Source organism: Symphodus melops (assembly GCF_947650265.1).
Source record: "Symphodus melops genome assembly, chromosome: 2".
Taxonomy (NCBI): domain Eukaryota; kingdom Metazoa; phylum Chordata; class Actinopteri; order Labriformes; family Labridae; genus Symphodus; species Symphodus melops.
The window spans coordinates 20,994,925-21,011,074 of record NC_136692.1 but is presented as its reverse complement, the minus strand read 5'-3'; the positions used below and the strand labels follow the sequence as shown (position 1 = coordinate 21,011,074).

General features: G+C 41.0%; 2 protein-coding genes across 3 annotated transcripts; both read right to left on the bottom strand.

Moving 5' to 3' along the window:
• Window positions 1-573: 573 nt before the first annotated feature.
• On the bottom strand, window positions 574-11,418 carry LOC306820116 (rho GDP-dissociation inhibitor 1-like). Its single transcript, XM_079337811.1, has 6 exons — window positions 11,266-11,418; window positions 7,336-7,524; window positions 5,926-6,009; window positions 3,602-3,678; window positions 3,225-3,288; window positions 574-2,508 (listed from the first exon to the last, which is right to left on the bottom strand). Exons 2-6 carry the CDS (start codon window positions 7,520-7,522, stop codon window positions 2,309-2,311), a joined length of 612 nt encoding a protein of 203 aa, XP_079193937.1. The 5' UTR covers window positions 7,523-7,524; window positions 11,266-11,418; the 3' UTR covers window positions 574-2,308.
• Window positions 11,419-12,286: 868 nt separating this feature from the next.
• LOC306820110 (aly/REF export factor 2-like) lies at window positions 12,287-15,536 on the bottom strand. 2 transcript variants are annotated; one of them, XM_079337805.1, is made up of 6 exons: window positions 15,182-15,536; window positions 14,186-14,341; window positions 13,951-14,098; window positions 13,779-13,851; window positions 12,827-13,028; window positions 12,287-12,727 (listed from the first exon to the last, which is right to left on the bottom strand). In XM_079337805.1, the coding sequence occupies exons 1-6, from the start codon at window positions 15,368-15,370 to the stop codon at window positions 12,713-12,715; spliced, it is 783 nt and encodes a 260-aa protein (XP_079193931.1). In that variant the 5' UTR covers window positions 15,371-15,536; the 3' UTR covers window positions 12,287-12,712. The 2 variants fall into 2 exon arrangements, with proteins under 2 accessions (XP_079193931.1, XP_079193930.1); XM_079337804.1 differs by having other exon boundaries at window positions 12,827-13,031; window positions 15,182-15,534.
• Between the last annotated feature and the right edge of the window lie 614 nt (window positions 15,537-16,150).

The following is a 16,150-nucleotide window of genomic DNA, read 5'->3' as shown; positions in this document are numbered from 1 at the left end:
TAAATGTTCAGGCACTGCATTGAACGTACAAGGTCCACCTTCAACACGTAACACCTTATAGGGTGATTACTTTCACTTTTAAAAAAAACTGAGCAGATATGACTTATATGTAACATATATGTAACACATGTAATATTTTAGTTTGGAACCACTGCATTTGCACAGAAAATCATGTATTTTAATATTTTGTTAAAACTTGAGTCCTTCCTGCAGTTAAAAGAAGTACCGTACTTGGCTGGAAGTGTCCTTAGGAACCTTAAACAGTGCTTTAAAATGTGTATATATAAGAAGCTATTGATTAAAAAAAAGGTCTGGAATACTTTAAAAGGAGGTATATCCTCATGTTTTACATGATGGTTCAGTATAGATAATGGATGATTTCTGTTAAGTATTTGGTCTCTGAAACTCAAGTAATTTTCTCCCTCAGAGCCAGACACAAAACAACTCAAGGTAAGCTTTAATTTAAATTGGATGTTACCTTTAAAACACAGTATCAGTTCAAATATTGAACCCCTCGAATCTGCAGGAACTAAACTAAATTATTTGCAAAACAGCAAAGTGTTGGAGGCCGGATTGAGCAAAATCTTTATTGACCGAGAAGAGCAATCACAAATGATGATAGAATATACAACCCCACCAGCATGCCAGCGTTTTCATAGAAACTGTACAATGTGAAGGAATGTATGGAGCAGGAAGTACATCATTATCAGAAGAAACAAAAAAAATGTTTTACATCCATATGTTCTGGTACAGTACGAGTCGATTTGGATTAGTTGTTGAGTCCGTTGTGTCAGAACTCTCATTAAGAATTGAGCATGTGTTTCATCTGTAGTGCGTCACCTGACCTTTCCTTTCACTGCTTCCTTTCTGTGAGGCTAAAAGGGAGGGCCTGGTCAGTTTCCTTTCTCTACTTTCATTGTTTGTCCGTGGGTGAGACCAGACACCACCAGGTTCTCCTGCAGCAGCAGACGGTGTCTGGCTCAGCCTCCGCTCTCTGGCACTACTCTTCCACAGCCAGACTGGTGACTGGCGGCTAAGACTTCTGAACGAGCAAAGCCGAGGACATTTTGTTGGGGGAATGATTTGTGTTAAGGCAAACGGGGAGAACAAATTTTAAAAAAACAAAAAAAACAAAGGCAAAATAAGACATGTTTGTTTTTCTCATAGTCAGTGTTAAGGCCTTCATGGCTCAGAGGAACACGAGGGCCCAGTTTCATCAATGCTTTGTTTGGTACCTTTTCTCAGATTATGAACATTCAGTCGCCTTTCATTACAAGGTTCGTTTATTTTGGGGCCAGTGGGTGTGTGCAGAGCTGTATCTGAGTAACCTGTATGAACAGTCTACTACAATAGGGCTACAGGTGAGATAATGCTACAGGTGAGTTGGTAGCGAGAGTAAGCCCTTGATATTACAGGCTTATTGATAGCGCTGCTCTTACACACAAGGCATGCAGAAGGAACATTTTAGACATTATTCAAAACATAAGGCAGCTTCTTTTTTTTTTTTCTTACTCCCTTGTTCATTTTGGCCCCAGTCCCCATTCAGAAGGGGAGTGGGTGGATACATGTAGGGAAGGGAGGGAGGGAGAGGTGCCTAAGAGCAGATGTGAATGGATTGTTTTTCCAAGGCAGGTATTGGTAATCATATCAAAAGTCAGTAAGCGTGTAAGTGATCAAAGGAATGCTGTAGCAAAGGTGTCTGTGTGTGTGTGTGTGTGTGTGTGTGTGTGTGTGTGTGTGTGTGGGGGGGGGGGGTGCAGTTGGACGTGGTGGGGCCTTAAATGAACACAACCGTTGATTTACAGTGATGTGAATATAGCCACATGACAACCACTGATACAATTATATAAAAAAAGGCAAACCAAAGTTGATTGTACAGTTGCTTTTCCACATGTACTTCATACTGAGAGAGGAAGACACAATTCTGGAGATGTGGAAGGCGGGGTTAATCTCTTCAAGCAGCGAGAAATCTGTGAGAAGTGATGAAAAGAGGGCTGGGTGTGAGGAAGTAAGGTGCTACACGGCACAGCTCAGTGGATGAGGGGGACGGTAAAGCAGGTAGGTGGGAAGGTGAGGACAGACGGGGACTGCTGCTACTGCTGATGCTACTGCTGCTGACAGAGAGGAGTGGGAGGGTGATAAAGACAGTGATGCGAGAACGAAGGCGTGAGAGCATGAAATGCAGGACAAAGTAAAAACAGAGAAGGCAGAAATGGCGGTGGACACGGGGCGGGGATGGGGGGAGGCAGCGGCTGAGGAATGATGGGGGATTTTCCTTCGCCCCCCACAAACAAAAAGGCCTCTTTTTTTAGTCTTTCCAGTCTTTCTTGATATTGAGGTTCCACTCCCAGGACAGGTGGTCATGCTTGTCGTCGTCAGTAAACTTGGATTTGATGACATAGTTGCCTCGGGCGAGCACACCTTTCGGAGCTTCCTCAACCGTGGTCAGGAAGTCGTATTCAGCAGGACGAGGCCCGTAGCTTCCCACCATGTAGTCCGATTTATCAACTGTTCCAATATGAAAGAGGACATTAACACTTAGAGAGAATTCATTTGGCTGTACGGTCAGATAGGTAATGTCATTTATGTTGACCAATGTGGCCTGTGTGATTTCCTTAAGAGCAAATGTTGTTTTCCTGACTTTCGCAGCTTTATAAAGTAGAGAAGAGTTGTGACACATTACACTGACACAAAGATCATGTTACTTAGGCACATAAAAACAGTAGAAATCAAGTGTATGAGTCATGTATCAAAGTACCTATCAGTCTTCTAAGTACCTTTGCATAGTCACATTTGTGCATAACCCACTAGAATTCCTGAAGAATGTTTTTCTTCAGATTATTATGTTTGGGCTCCTCATGCCTTTATGTAGAGGACATGACAGTGAATTAAGGCAGACACACTACACAGGGATAGCAGAGTGGAATAATGACGCGTGTTTAATGGCAAAGGCTGAGTGGAACGATATACTATACCATAGTGTGTGTGTGTGTGTATGTATATATATATATATATATATAGTACATGTGATGCTCCACTTTACCCTGCGGATTATCCAGTGACATATAGCGACTCAAAATAACCTTTATTTGATCACACTTGGAATATGTCAACGAAACAGCACTATATCAACAGGTCATATGGACAGAAAATAATATTCTTACTGGTTCATGATCAGATGGAAGCGAAGATGAGTACTTTGTTTAGAGGTGGAGTTCACTTACTCTTCATTCCTTTCCTGTACGTCTGCTGCACATACTTCAAACCAGAAACGATCTCCTTGTTCACCTGAGGAGACACAATCACTGTTAAAGGCAGAAATGTAATCATGGCATCAAATTAACGAGGACCTGTGCAAAGTGTCCATCAGCTACGATGACAGTGAAACCATCCAAGTACCCTTTCATGTATTCAATTGTTTTACTCACTGAAAAATAACAAAAGAAAATAATGATGTCAATCTGCCACTTTTACTATTACTGTCCCACAGCTGGAAAACAAGCAGCATCATGATGTATTGGATTTCCTGGTATTTGTTTGGAGGGTGAGTCGACCACGGCCTGTGTTTCCTGTACACAGCTGGAGCTACAGCAGCTCTCACCTTAAAGCTGATCTTTATTTTGTATTCCACTCCCTCCTTCAGGATGAACGCCTGCTTCTTAAAGGCTTCCAGGTCTCCTGTAGAAAACCAAAGGGGAGAGGCGCAGACACTGAGTTTTTTTTTAGTTGATCAGAAGGTGAAATCCGGATCAAACCACGCAACGACAACACAGAGGAGCCAGCTACACTGGCCAAGAGTGACAGATACAATCTGTGTGTCAATTATGTATGGGACTGCTTAGCCTCGTTTCCACTAAGCGGTCTGCTTTGGCCCAGTACGGCTTGGTACGGACAATGAAGCAGGGTTTGTCACACAGTAGCCTTTAATCTCGAACGTGTCCCTTTGCCTTTACCTCGATCTGTGTTGACTTGTGTTTTAGCTTTCAGTAAGGATCCCTTACTGTTACAGCAGCCTGAGCTGGAGCGCTGCAGCATCAGATACATCTGGCATACAGGAGCTGCACTGCGTGGAGCTAATCTGACTCACTGACTGAGGCTGCAGGACTCCTCTTTAGCAGGTTTTAACCTCACACAAAAGATCGATGATTACTGAGTATTTAAACACATTTAAATATATGTTTTCTTCTTTTGTGTTGTATAGGGAGGTCTGCCAAATGTATGCCTCTAAAAAGGACATGTTACTGTAGATTCAACATGTAGTATATAACATAGAAACATGTTGGAGGCCGTATACAACTACATCTGAGAACTATCAAGCGTAACCTGAACAGTAAAACCAAAAATACCTGCAAGGAAAAGTGCTTCTCCGTACATGCTAATAGCTTTTGAGTGGAACTCAACCTTTACGTGTTTGTAATGTTCAAATGCCGAACATAAGGGAGAGCAGGTGTGCAAAGGCAGAAAGAGAAGCAGCAGGTCACTGATATTTTGAAGAGAGGCCTCTTGCAGCTCTCTTTTGTCATCATCACTTTAAACATGAGTGAAAAAAAAAACGGTTTCTAATTTGTCATCTCATTTTGGTTTTTAACTACGTGGCTCTGAAGTGGCTAAATCTTTACAAATTGTGAATCATTATACCTGACCTTTTGTTCCTGGTGCTCGTAGAAGGACATAGGTGATGTTTTAATAAGAATGGTGTCACCTACCATCAGGAGAATCTATGTGTAAAGTGATGCAAAGACCCTCGTTCAATAATGCATGTTCAGCATCCCAATAAACATTTCTTATCAGGGTCATTTCAATAAAGAATTCAGTTTTAGGAAATGAATGTGAAGCTTTAAGAGGTATTTCTACAGTTTGTTCTATCTGGGTCTTTATTCTTAAATTAATATAAATGTGAACCCACAATTAGTCAAACTCTGATTTCTATTTACAGTCTTTACATTTGGTGGAGACGGTCGGAGACTGGAGGGGCGCAGTGAGAGGGAAGACAGAATGTTCTGGATGGATTCAAATCTGGGCCATCTGGAGCGTGAGCAGCTACAGAGGCAGAGGTCTAATGTTCATGCTCAGTCAGCTCACTTCCACAGACTGATCACCTGCTTCTGTTAACTAGGCATGTGATTGGCTAAAAGCATGAAAAAGCAGGAACAAAGCCCCCCCCCCAACACCATCGTCATACAAAAGAGTGGAACACCACAATAAATGTAGAAATGCACGTTCAGTTCATTTAAATCGTTCCTTTGTTTCTTCAATGTCATGAAGACATATTGCTATATGTGGCACCATCAGATAAGACAAGTCTTTGGATCTCTCCTGGACTATGTTAAAAAACCAGACGTTTTATTTTGCCTGAACTCTGATGAATACAAAAACACTTGGCCATCAATAGTTCCTATATTTCTGTTAGTCCTGCAGCGTTTCTAAATTCCTATTATACACAAGAAATGTGTCGTTTTGTAGGACAGTGCTAGGTTTACTTTGTTGTTCGGGCAGCCATTTGTAAGAATGGCAAAAATATGCAAATTTAAGCTTCATCCAGAACACGATCATGTCCGAGAGGCTGATCTCTGGATGAGTTAGTGTGTGTGGCATGCGCCCAATGTACAGAGGCTGCAGTCCTCTAAGTGGGCAGCCTGGGTTTCAATCTGACCAGAAGCTTCTTTCCTGTGTGTCACTGCTCGCTTTCTCTCTCTCTCTCTCTCTCTCTCTCTTTCTCTCTCTCTCTCTCTCTACTGTCCTATCTGTAAATGGAGGCATATAAAGGCCCAAAATAAACCTCTTTCGGTCTGACCTGCACACTCAACAATCTGTCAAAACGATGGATTGAAGTCCATATCACTTAACCATTACGTCCTTTTAAGTAAATGTGTTGCAAATATTTATGTAGTTTGAGCTTATAAAGCCGGTCTGACTGAGACTCACCTGTCAAGTCCAGGATCAGGGGGTTGGGGGCTGTTTCACACACCAGACACATCTGGGTCACTTGGACATTTGGAACAGCGGGATCTGAAAAAGGGTTTACAAAAAGGTTGAAAAAACAAAACAAAACAAACAAAACAACAACAACAACTCACATTTCAAACATACTTTTGCAGAGATTATTTTTATTTAGCACTCACTATTAACCAGTCCTCCAATTGTTAGACAGAATCTTAATCATACAGCTATTTGTTGGATTTCTACAAAGAAGCTGACAACAAGTCAGGGTGTCAACTGTTTTCATTTATATATTAACAATATGTGTGCAGGTGCTTGAAATCTGCACATGATGTGTCATTTAACAAGCACCTATGTAAAGCACTCTTCAAACTGCCCGTTCAACGTGCGACATTTACATCCCTGTGACATTTCTCCTTCAGCATGAAGGTCACAGAGGCCGAATGTACCGTCTTCAGGGTCACTAAGAGAAGGTGTTAAAGGGGCCAGCAGAGGAGAACACCGCTCTGTGTGTGTGTGTGTGTGTGTGTGTGTGTGTGTGTGTGTGTGTGTGTGTGTGTGTGTGTGTGTGTGTGTGTGTGTGTGTGTGTGACAGCAACATTGTGAACTCAATAGGAAGGTATAGAGGTGTGATGATGAGGTCACACTCTGAAAAGGGTTTAAGGTTTAAGTGAGTGGAATTTAGGGGGCTGAAATCATTCATTACATTTCACTATCTTCAAAGCAGCCTTTTTTCTTCACTGACACAAGACATGAGCATCAACATCAGGATTCAACATGATAGAAAACATATTTGGTCACGGGTTGCAGTGAATAATTGCATATTAAATACTGGATGAAGGTGCCAGTAGTCTTGTTATGTAAGGCTCCACTCGTCTGTGATGAAATAAAAAACAAAATAGTCAAATCTATTTTTCAAACTGTGGAGCAGGGGGTGGCTTTTGGCTTTTTATAAAACACAGCTTTGCAGTCCTCAAGTGTGCCAATGACAGACGGCGTCTTCTTTTTTAAAGATTTACTGATGGTCTTGTTGTGTCTTTATTGTAGAGATAGCACAGTGGACAGAGTCAGACAATCAGGGAGAGAGAGGAGCCACGGGGCGGATCAGAACCCGGGCCGCCCGCTTGGAGGACTAATGCCTCCTTACATGAAGCCCCCGGACTAACAACTGTGCCAAAAGCGCCCCTGCGACAGAGCACTTCTGAGTAGCTGGAAAGTCCCAGTTAAACTTGTTCTCAGCCAATAACAATGTTCAAAGTTCTGCGTGTAGGAATTCAATATTCATTAAGCAGGATCACAGGCTCCAGTCTTTCCATACAGAAGTTGTTGTAGACAAAGCAGAGAATCTGTTAATCAATCAATCAATCAATCTCACACACACACACAGAGCATTACCAGCCTCAGTGGCTCCGGAGCCGAGTAGAGCTTCTTTATATTTGCGTAGACTCTCATCGTCTTTGTCCAAGTCGTGGATCTCTTTCACCGACTTCACGGCTGGTGCCTTGTAGTTCACCTGCTCCTGCTCCTCGTTTTCTGCGGCGATGGCTGCGAGCTGCTCCTCAGTCACCTCATCCTCCGCCATGTCTAGAGAGAGCACAGGCAGAAGATTAAGGGAGACTTTACATGAAGAGCGTGCAGACTATTCTTCCTTTAATGCTACGGGACTCTGGTCTCTTTTGAGCGAAGCTGTTATTTCTGGCACAAACACACGACCACAACAAGATCAGTTCAATAATGAGTCCAGTCTGCGGGTCATGTCACGTCTGAGAGGCTGCGAGCTCTCTGATGGATCAGAACTGTGGCTGCTGTGTGATATCACCCTCACACATGACTCTGAAGTAACATCATCTCCTCAGGGAGAAACATGAGTGAGGCGTGTCACATGACAACTGAATGTCTTGCTGGAGGAATCCCTCACATACTCAGACTTCAAGGTAGGCCACAAGAACTTAGTTCCTTTTGACAGAGCAAATGACGACCGCGCTTGTCTGTTCTGTGTGTACATTAACCCTCCAACCATGTCAGACCTATTCTTTAAAGTCAGGAAGGTTCTTCTGCTAGCTCAATGATTACGCTGTATGCATCGCAGGCCCAACAAGAAAGGTAGTTAAGAACCAAGTCATGGATTCTGACCAACAACCTTTGACGCACGCTGTCGCCAACACTTCTCCTCTTTGCAGCTCCTCTCCTATCAAATGTAAGGAAATCACAAAATGTCTTTAATGCAGTGTGCTTCAGTTTGCAGATATGTGGATTACCATCTAAGAACTAGATCACTTTCTCCATAACTGTATTAGATCGACTGACTTGATCTCACACTTGACTTTTTGTAATAACAATCGATTCATTTGATAGGGATTCAATCTTGGTTTTTATAATTCCAATCCAGCACACGTCATTTTTGTCCATGTATCATCATAGAAACAGCTATCAAACATTCATTTGACTAAAATCTTCACAGCTGTGTTTTGGATGGCTCTTTTCGAGGGAGTTTAGTATTGGGAGAGTTCCCTGTTCTGAAGCATAATGAGTAACAAAAGCAGGAAGAGCTTTGTTTATACCAGAAGGGTTCATATTCATGTTGAGGTCATCCCACCATACAGGCCTCAAATCGCTTGTTATAGACTGCGGCAAGGCAGTGGAGACTTTTTTACTGTAAGGATTTATGTCCACTCCTTACTGTCGGATTCTCTTACAAATCCAGAGTGAAACAACGTTTAATATTGTAAATAATTATGTCCCAGCTGCACTGGGAGAACGCTAACAGACGGTTCTGTGTACAAAACTCATTTACAGTCATGTGGAAAACCCACTAAGTGAGTTAAAGATGTAAACTAAGATGTTCATGTGCAGCTTGGAAGCTGTCTTGAGCATCAACAGAACTGTGTCAACCTGCAGAGAGCTGATAGGTCATAACACATCTCATGTTTAGATGCAACTGAAGAAGCAGATCAATAGATCAGCAGATGCATCAGAGCAAAATAAATACGGCCCGATCAGGCACGCATCCTGGTGAGATTGCTTCTTTTTTATTCTGGTATATCAGTGATTGATCGTTGACCTTTGTTGTTTCGCTTTTTTTTTTTTTTTTAACTTTTTTTGGACTGATTTTGTTTTGGATGAGCAAACGGCCGCGTTGGTATCCACCTGCTTTTTCTATGGACTAAAAAGACAATTTAAAACTGAACTTTTATAGATCATATTATCTTTGTTTGGGACTTTTAGTTTATTTTGGATTGATAAAGGGGTAAATCATAATGTGTAAGCCACAGTGTTTTCATGTCTTTTATATTTCTAAATGTCCACGGCGTTGTGTTCATGTGCGTCATCATGTGCGCCCGGCAAATAAGATGCAATAATCAGAAACCGGGATACTATTATTGATCATGTATACAGGGATATAAATCCGTAAGTCCATGTAAACGCACTCAATGTGACCGCAGCCTAAATTAAACATCTCTGCTGTACTGTGGACAATTTCTTTTTCCCAGGATCCCACTGTGACGTCACAAAGAGGGCAGGTGTGAAACGGTGCATTTGTCTCTGTGTTGTCTTAAGCAGACCTCAAACAAAAGGACTGGATGAGTTTATTTCACATTTTGTGGGTCAGTAGACACTCAGGTTATCCAAATAAATGTTCAAAAACACTGTTGAGAAAAAAAAGTGGATTTTTCACAATACATCCCTTTAAGCCCTGACTTCTAACTTTAACTCAGAGTTATCCTGTAATGTAAAGGCAGTTGTGATAAGCACAAGATAGTTTCCACCTAAAGCAAAACAAACATAAATCTAGCTGTGTCTGTCATCTGGCCTGCCCAAACTAGCTCAGGAATGTATGCAAGCACTAAAGGGGAGAACTTATATATTGTCCAAATAATTGAGCCTGGGCAGAATCTACAAAAATGTTCATTGATCTTTACAATTCCAACAACATTCACATAGTTAACAAGTGTCAATGCTCACTTTAAATCTGGTTGCACAAGGATCAAAACCCCTCTTTAAGTCAATAAAAGAGGAATATTTTTTGTTTTTACATTTTTTCATTGAGGAGAGTTTTCTCTTACTTGTACCCATTATAATGTTCAGTTAACATATTGTTCAACGTTAAGAGGAAAAGACAGAGTAGACCCAGTTCGAAGATGGGTTATAAAACAAAACACTGCAGTAAAGGAGGGCTTACTCGGTTTTTATTGAACACTCCTTCGATTACAAATAAACTCTGTCTTTCAGCACATTTGGAACAAGGGCGTTCTTTTAAACAGGAGATACTATGGTGTAGGAGGGGGCTTCACAGTCAATGCATTATGCAACTTCTGGCTTTAAACACTGTTACTGTGAAGAGAGAAGCCTCTTGTTCGTAGCATCAGCAGAATGGCCAGAAGTTGTTCTTAAGGAGACATGTCCATGATTTGATTCATTTGGCATTTGCTGCACGTCCTCTTCTTCTATACATCAAATGTGTTCAAGTCAAATGTCTTAAAATGGAGCTGACGCATCAAGACATCTGGGCCCTAAAGACCATGTTACAGACCCAGCTCACCTGGTTGAAGGGGAAAGAATCACAGCACTACTCTGTGAACCAGACAGAAGGGGGAAAAAAAAAAAAAAAGAGTTCAAATTCCCATTAAACAGAGGAAATGCACAGTGGTCTGGTTTAATCCGGACTCACTATGGTTTACCTCTGTTGGTTGGTCTATTTCCTCCACCTTAATTAGTTTCTGTATGAACAACAAGAAATGTTTTTCTACTTGTCTGTGCTGGCCTCAAACAAATATTTCATGTTTGGTTGTAGATGTAGATGACCAACACGTTCATCCATTGTGTTAAATAAGTAGATTAATATATGATATGGTGAGGTTTTTTTTAAAACTTTTAATAAAGAGGTCAGCTGCGTTCACATTACTGTCTTCTAAATACTTCTAGGATATTTAATAACACCTGGAACAGCTGTCAAGACAATAACAGCAGATAAAACAGAATTGACACTTACAGGTGCATCTGTCTCACCTCTGGAGGATGGCATCTATCCAAAGAGCTTCTTTTAACAGGACGCACACGTTCAAAAAATTTAACCTCAGTAATAATATTGATTTATAGTCATTGTAAAGGGGGGTCCAATTGTGCTGGCGCCGACCCTCTTATTAAGGGTGGGTCTGAGGAGACAAGCGGCTAGCAGTTCGTTGTTCAACAGAGCTAACATGGCTAACATTAGCTTGACAGGTATCACCAGTTAACAGAAGTGAAACAGAAGCGTCAACGACGGGTGCCTGTTAGGATCATTCCGAAACTCACGGTATATATACCAAGAACACCGGGAACACTTACCGTTCTTTTGTATGCAGTTGTGATTTCAGGTGCCTTTGCAGTAAGTGCGTCCGTCGCACCGCGCTCCAGTGGAAGTATGGCGAACAAGGGAACGGCGCCGCCCCGTGCGTCAACCGCGCAATACGGTTCCGGGAACACGTCCGCGCACGTTGCACGTAAATGACGTGATTAGGGCTGCGTGACATCCAACCATCCAACAAAGGGGTATAAATTGTTGACCTCCATCAGTACTACACCCATACTGTAGCGTCCAAAGCAACAAGGCTGCAAAGACATTTTGACTTTTGGTGTACAAAAATTGAGTTGATTTTTTTTTTTTTTTGTTCATGCACATTTTAAACCCATTCAGATCTTAGCACGTTGTTCTCAACGTTTGGCCTAATTTGCAAACAAGGACACATTAATGTTCAGAAGATTAAAAAAAAAAAACCTTACAATGAGAAATAGTTTAAAAAAGAAGAAGACAAGCAACCCTTATGAGTTCCTTAGTTTTGTAGGACCAGTATCTAATAGTGGTCAATGAATCGTTTCCTAACCAATAATTAAAATCTCTGTATATCTCACCTTTGACATGAGCTCACTTTTGGGCTATATCTGACACATTCCGGACTTAGTCTAAGCTCTCTCTGATTTTTCACATCTAAGCAACCAATAAAATAAATGTACTGTACCTTTGAAGTTTTTGCCTGTAAAAGTACTATCATGACTATTTCTCAGACACCAAAATACCAAAGAAACTACTGACATGTCATAATCTACTTGGAACGAACCCTGCTCTTAATCCCATTACTATTCTCCATTTGTGGCATTTGTGTTATTATTGTCCTGTAACCGTCATTTGAAGCTTGATTCTCAATGGCAATTAAATTTCAGAAGCTTATTTAGCTGCTACTTCAAATGCCTGAAAAGCAAATGGTGGTTTAGCTGATACAGATAAAAAAAATTAAATATGGCAACATTACTATTTAGTAACATAAGGATTCAAATAGGAGGATCCATTTCTAAATAAACAACAAGATGACTCAATATAATCATTTATGTACAAAACTCTTTGAAATGTCCATATGCCAAGTTTACAGTTCCAAACAGCAGAACTATATACAACATTTAACATCTTCAAAATTACGTGTAATTGTCTTGTCAAACCATTAAATCATGTTCCCATGGTTGTAAAAAAGAAAAAGGGAAAAAAAGGGAAAAAAAAGAAAAATCATATTGACAAAGAAATTGTCCATTTGGAGGACACGGGAGCTGGTGACCAAAGAGAATAATCCTCAAATAATAAAACCAACACAGCTACAAAAATATTTCATAAAAAAGTCTAAATCAACCATAATGGTCTGCACAGTAAAATGGCTTCAAAACACAAGTATAACAAGATGTGATCCGTCAGAACCATTCATTCATAAGAAGAAAAAAAAAAGAGCAGCATACTCTCTGAGCAGTTCTAACTGGTGTCCATCTGAAATGAAATATGAGGCAGAGATTATTTTATTATCACTAAGAGCTCAATGTTTTGTCACAGTGTACTACAATATTTTGACAGTAATTAAGTACAAACCTTTGCATTGTAAGCATCCAATTGGGCATCAAGCTCCTCAGCAGTAAATTGAGGTTTGTTTCCTCTTCCCCCTCTTCCTCCTCCTCCTCCTCGACCTCTTCCTCTGAAACCTCCACTGCTGCCACCTTGCCTCCTTTCACCTCTGTCTCTCCTTTCACTCCTTTCAAACTTGGGCTGTCCGAGCCGGCTGCGGTCAAACCCTCTGCTTTAACAGAGAAACAAAACAATATCATGCATTTGGAGAGACCACTTTGTTACTGTAAAAATCAACCGCCTAACCAATCACTGGGATGTACAAAATTTGACTGCCAGATAAGCAAGCTTCCGAGAAGGCAGTCGTGTTTTTAAAAAAAAGTTCAGAATCAAAATCAGAATCAAGAGGATGTACGACTCTGTACTTTCTGTCATCCCACTCCAAAAAAAACGAAACAAGATTGGATATTAAACCCTTATTCTGCTGCTGCAGTTAACAAGTTTAAAAGAACTGGAAAACTTCTTTCTGCCCGTCAGAGTTGTGATAACATGTCTCTTCACATTTAGTCTCTTTAACACAGCTGTTCAGGTTGGCATGTTGTGCTTTCTAAAAACGAAACCAAAAAGCTCATTTACAGTGAATAAATTTACCCTTATGCTAGCGTTTACTGAAAGCTGTATAAACTATGATAACCTCAGTGTTGTTAAGTTGTCTGCAGTCCAGTTATGAAGAACTGCGAGAAACGGCAATGATCGCCTCTTCATTTAAAATGATCTGTATACACGTCGAGAGAATTTTCTTCAAACCGTAACATTGTCTTTAAAACCTCATCTTCACAGCCTTGTGGACTTTAGAGAATCAGGACATACTCATTTTCCACATCTCTGTTGTTCCTAAATTCAGCTCTATCATCCGTTTTCAGAAACTCCATGACTCACTCCTTCATTCAAAGTGTATGGGCACCATGTTGCAACTTACCTTTGTACAGTTTGTCTACTCGGTGTGCTTTCATCATCGTCTGAAGTCACTTGCTGGACTTTCATGGGGCGGCCTGAAGAACAAAAGGCGACACAAAGTGTTAGAATCTTTTCCCTCCTAAAGATGCAACTTTGTGCAGAAATTTCATTAAGCGTGAAAAATAGATCTGTACCATCAAGTGGGACGCCGTTATAGTGCTTCATGGCTTTGACTGCATCCGCCTTCTTTTCAAAGTGAATATCTGCAGTTCCTTTACTGCGACCAGAGCGGTCGTAGTGTACAGATGCTTTACTTAATTCGCCAAACTCTTCAAACAATTCCTGGAGATAAAAGAAGAAACATCAGGTTTCTTTCACTACGTGGCGAAAGTTAAAAATAGCTGGGTATGGATTGGGAACATTACGTACCTTGATATCTGAGTCAGAAACGCCAAAGTCCAGATTGGAAACCAGGAGCTTGCCGCTACTTTCAACACTTCTTTCTGCCACTGCACTCGGCCCCCTGCGGCCTCCAACATGCTCCTCAAACATGTCATGCTGCCATTTGTCGGGCAACTCCCTGGGCTGCAAAGAGAAAAGAAGAAAACACGGTCTTTAGGTTCAGTCGAATGAAATTTCCAAGTCTCCATAGATTAAGTTCAATTTAAAAAGCTATGTTGTCCAAACACAACACGTGATTATGGAGGTGATCAGAACTTTCATTCCTTTGTATTAAAATTTAAGACAGAAAACATGGATGGATTCCTGAGGGAAATTCCAGACATCCAGTAGCAGGACACAAGATATTAATTACAATAAACAACCACTGTCCCCCCTCCCTTCAGTATATAATAAACCTGAAACAATATTTATAAGCCCCCCTATATGACTATGAATAAGCAAATTACAAATGAAACCCGTGCAATTAAAATTAGACTCATACGTGTATAAAGAAATGTACATAACCTGAAAATATATATGCTATTTAAAAGAGACCTGTAAACAGTTAACGAACCTGAGTGTGACTAATTTCTGGGATTCAAGTATTTTAACAGCTGCAACACGAGTAAACACATTTATAGAAATGTTGTAATGGTGGAAAAATGATTTGAAAGGACCCTGTGTAGCAGCTAGTCTCCCTCACCTTACGAATAAAAGACTCAGAGCAGCCATCTTGGCTCTCACATGGGAACTAGTCTCCGAAGCGCTGCTTCCATTTAGATGCGTTTGTTTATTTCAGAGGGAAAACACGGACACGTGATGTTTAAAAATCTGAAGTCATTCAGGTTACTGAGGACTCCGAGTTCCACTGCTATTTTCTAATATATCAGTCGCTTATTAAAAGACGTATATTAATATTGAAGAACTAGCGCACGTTTTAAGCCACACGGATCACGTTACTAACAAGGCGGTTCTCGTTCATACCCTGGTGTACGGTGTGGATCTGTTGTTCCTCTCACGGTTGAAGTTATTCTGTCGGCTCCTCGGTGGCCTCGACGATCCGCCGGTCCGTCCTGAACCTCCAGTCGACCTGAACGATCCTCCTCCACCGCCGCTGCCTTTCTTGTTCATCTTAATGATGTCGTCCAGGGACATGCTCATCTTCTCGGACATGGTGGCAGTGAAGCGTGTGAGAGAGCTGAGATGAGGAACAAAGGACTTAAAGTGTGGAGATGTGATTGTTTATCTGATGCTCGAGCGCGCGGTCCTAAAACTGGCGGAAGGCGGAAATGCGTAGTTGGCACATTGGCAGATGGCGATTACGTATGATTACGTCCGCTTTCTCTCCTTCTGTTGATTTGATTGGCAGGTAGGAAACCGGCCTAAAGAGTAATCATCGCCACCTACCGGAATGAATGGTGTCGCCCGATATACTGACAACCAAAAAATAAAAGCAGTTTTGCTATTGTGAGTTATGTCTTTGATTCTTTTAGAAATAAAAATCAGACTTCCCTCCTTTCTTCCTCAGAGCCCCTATTAAACAGTACTTGTTGAACAGACTGTTGTACACAATGTATACACCTTTCCCTATTATTATAAGTGATTTATACAATAATAATAATAATAATAATAATAATAATAATAATAATAATTATAAAACATTTGTCTATTTAACCCGGCATGCACTATCTTGAGGTGGGTGATGACTATAGACTAAGGTGCCCATCGTCCTTCACAAACCTATCATTACTGAATGTTATACACATACCTCCCTGTGTTGCCATTGTTTCCCAATGTCTTTTAATAGGTGATGTATTTTCAGCTCACTTTTTTCTTTGGGTTTTAAAAGCAGCTGGCACCCAAAAAGTCCTGCCATGTGCTTCAGTTAACTACACTCCACATGCTTTCTTTTCATCAGGCCATTTATCAACAGATAGGCCTAGTTCAATTGAA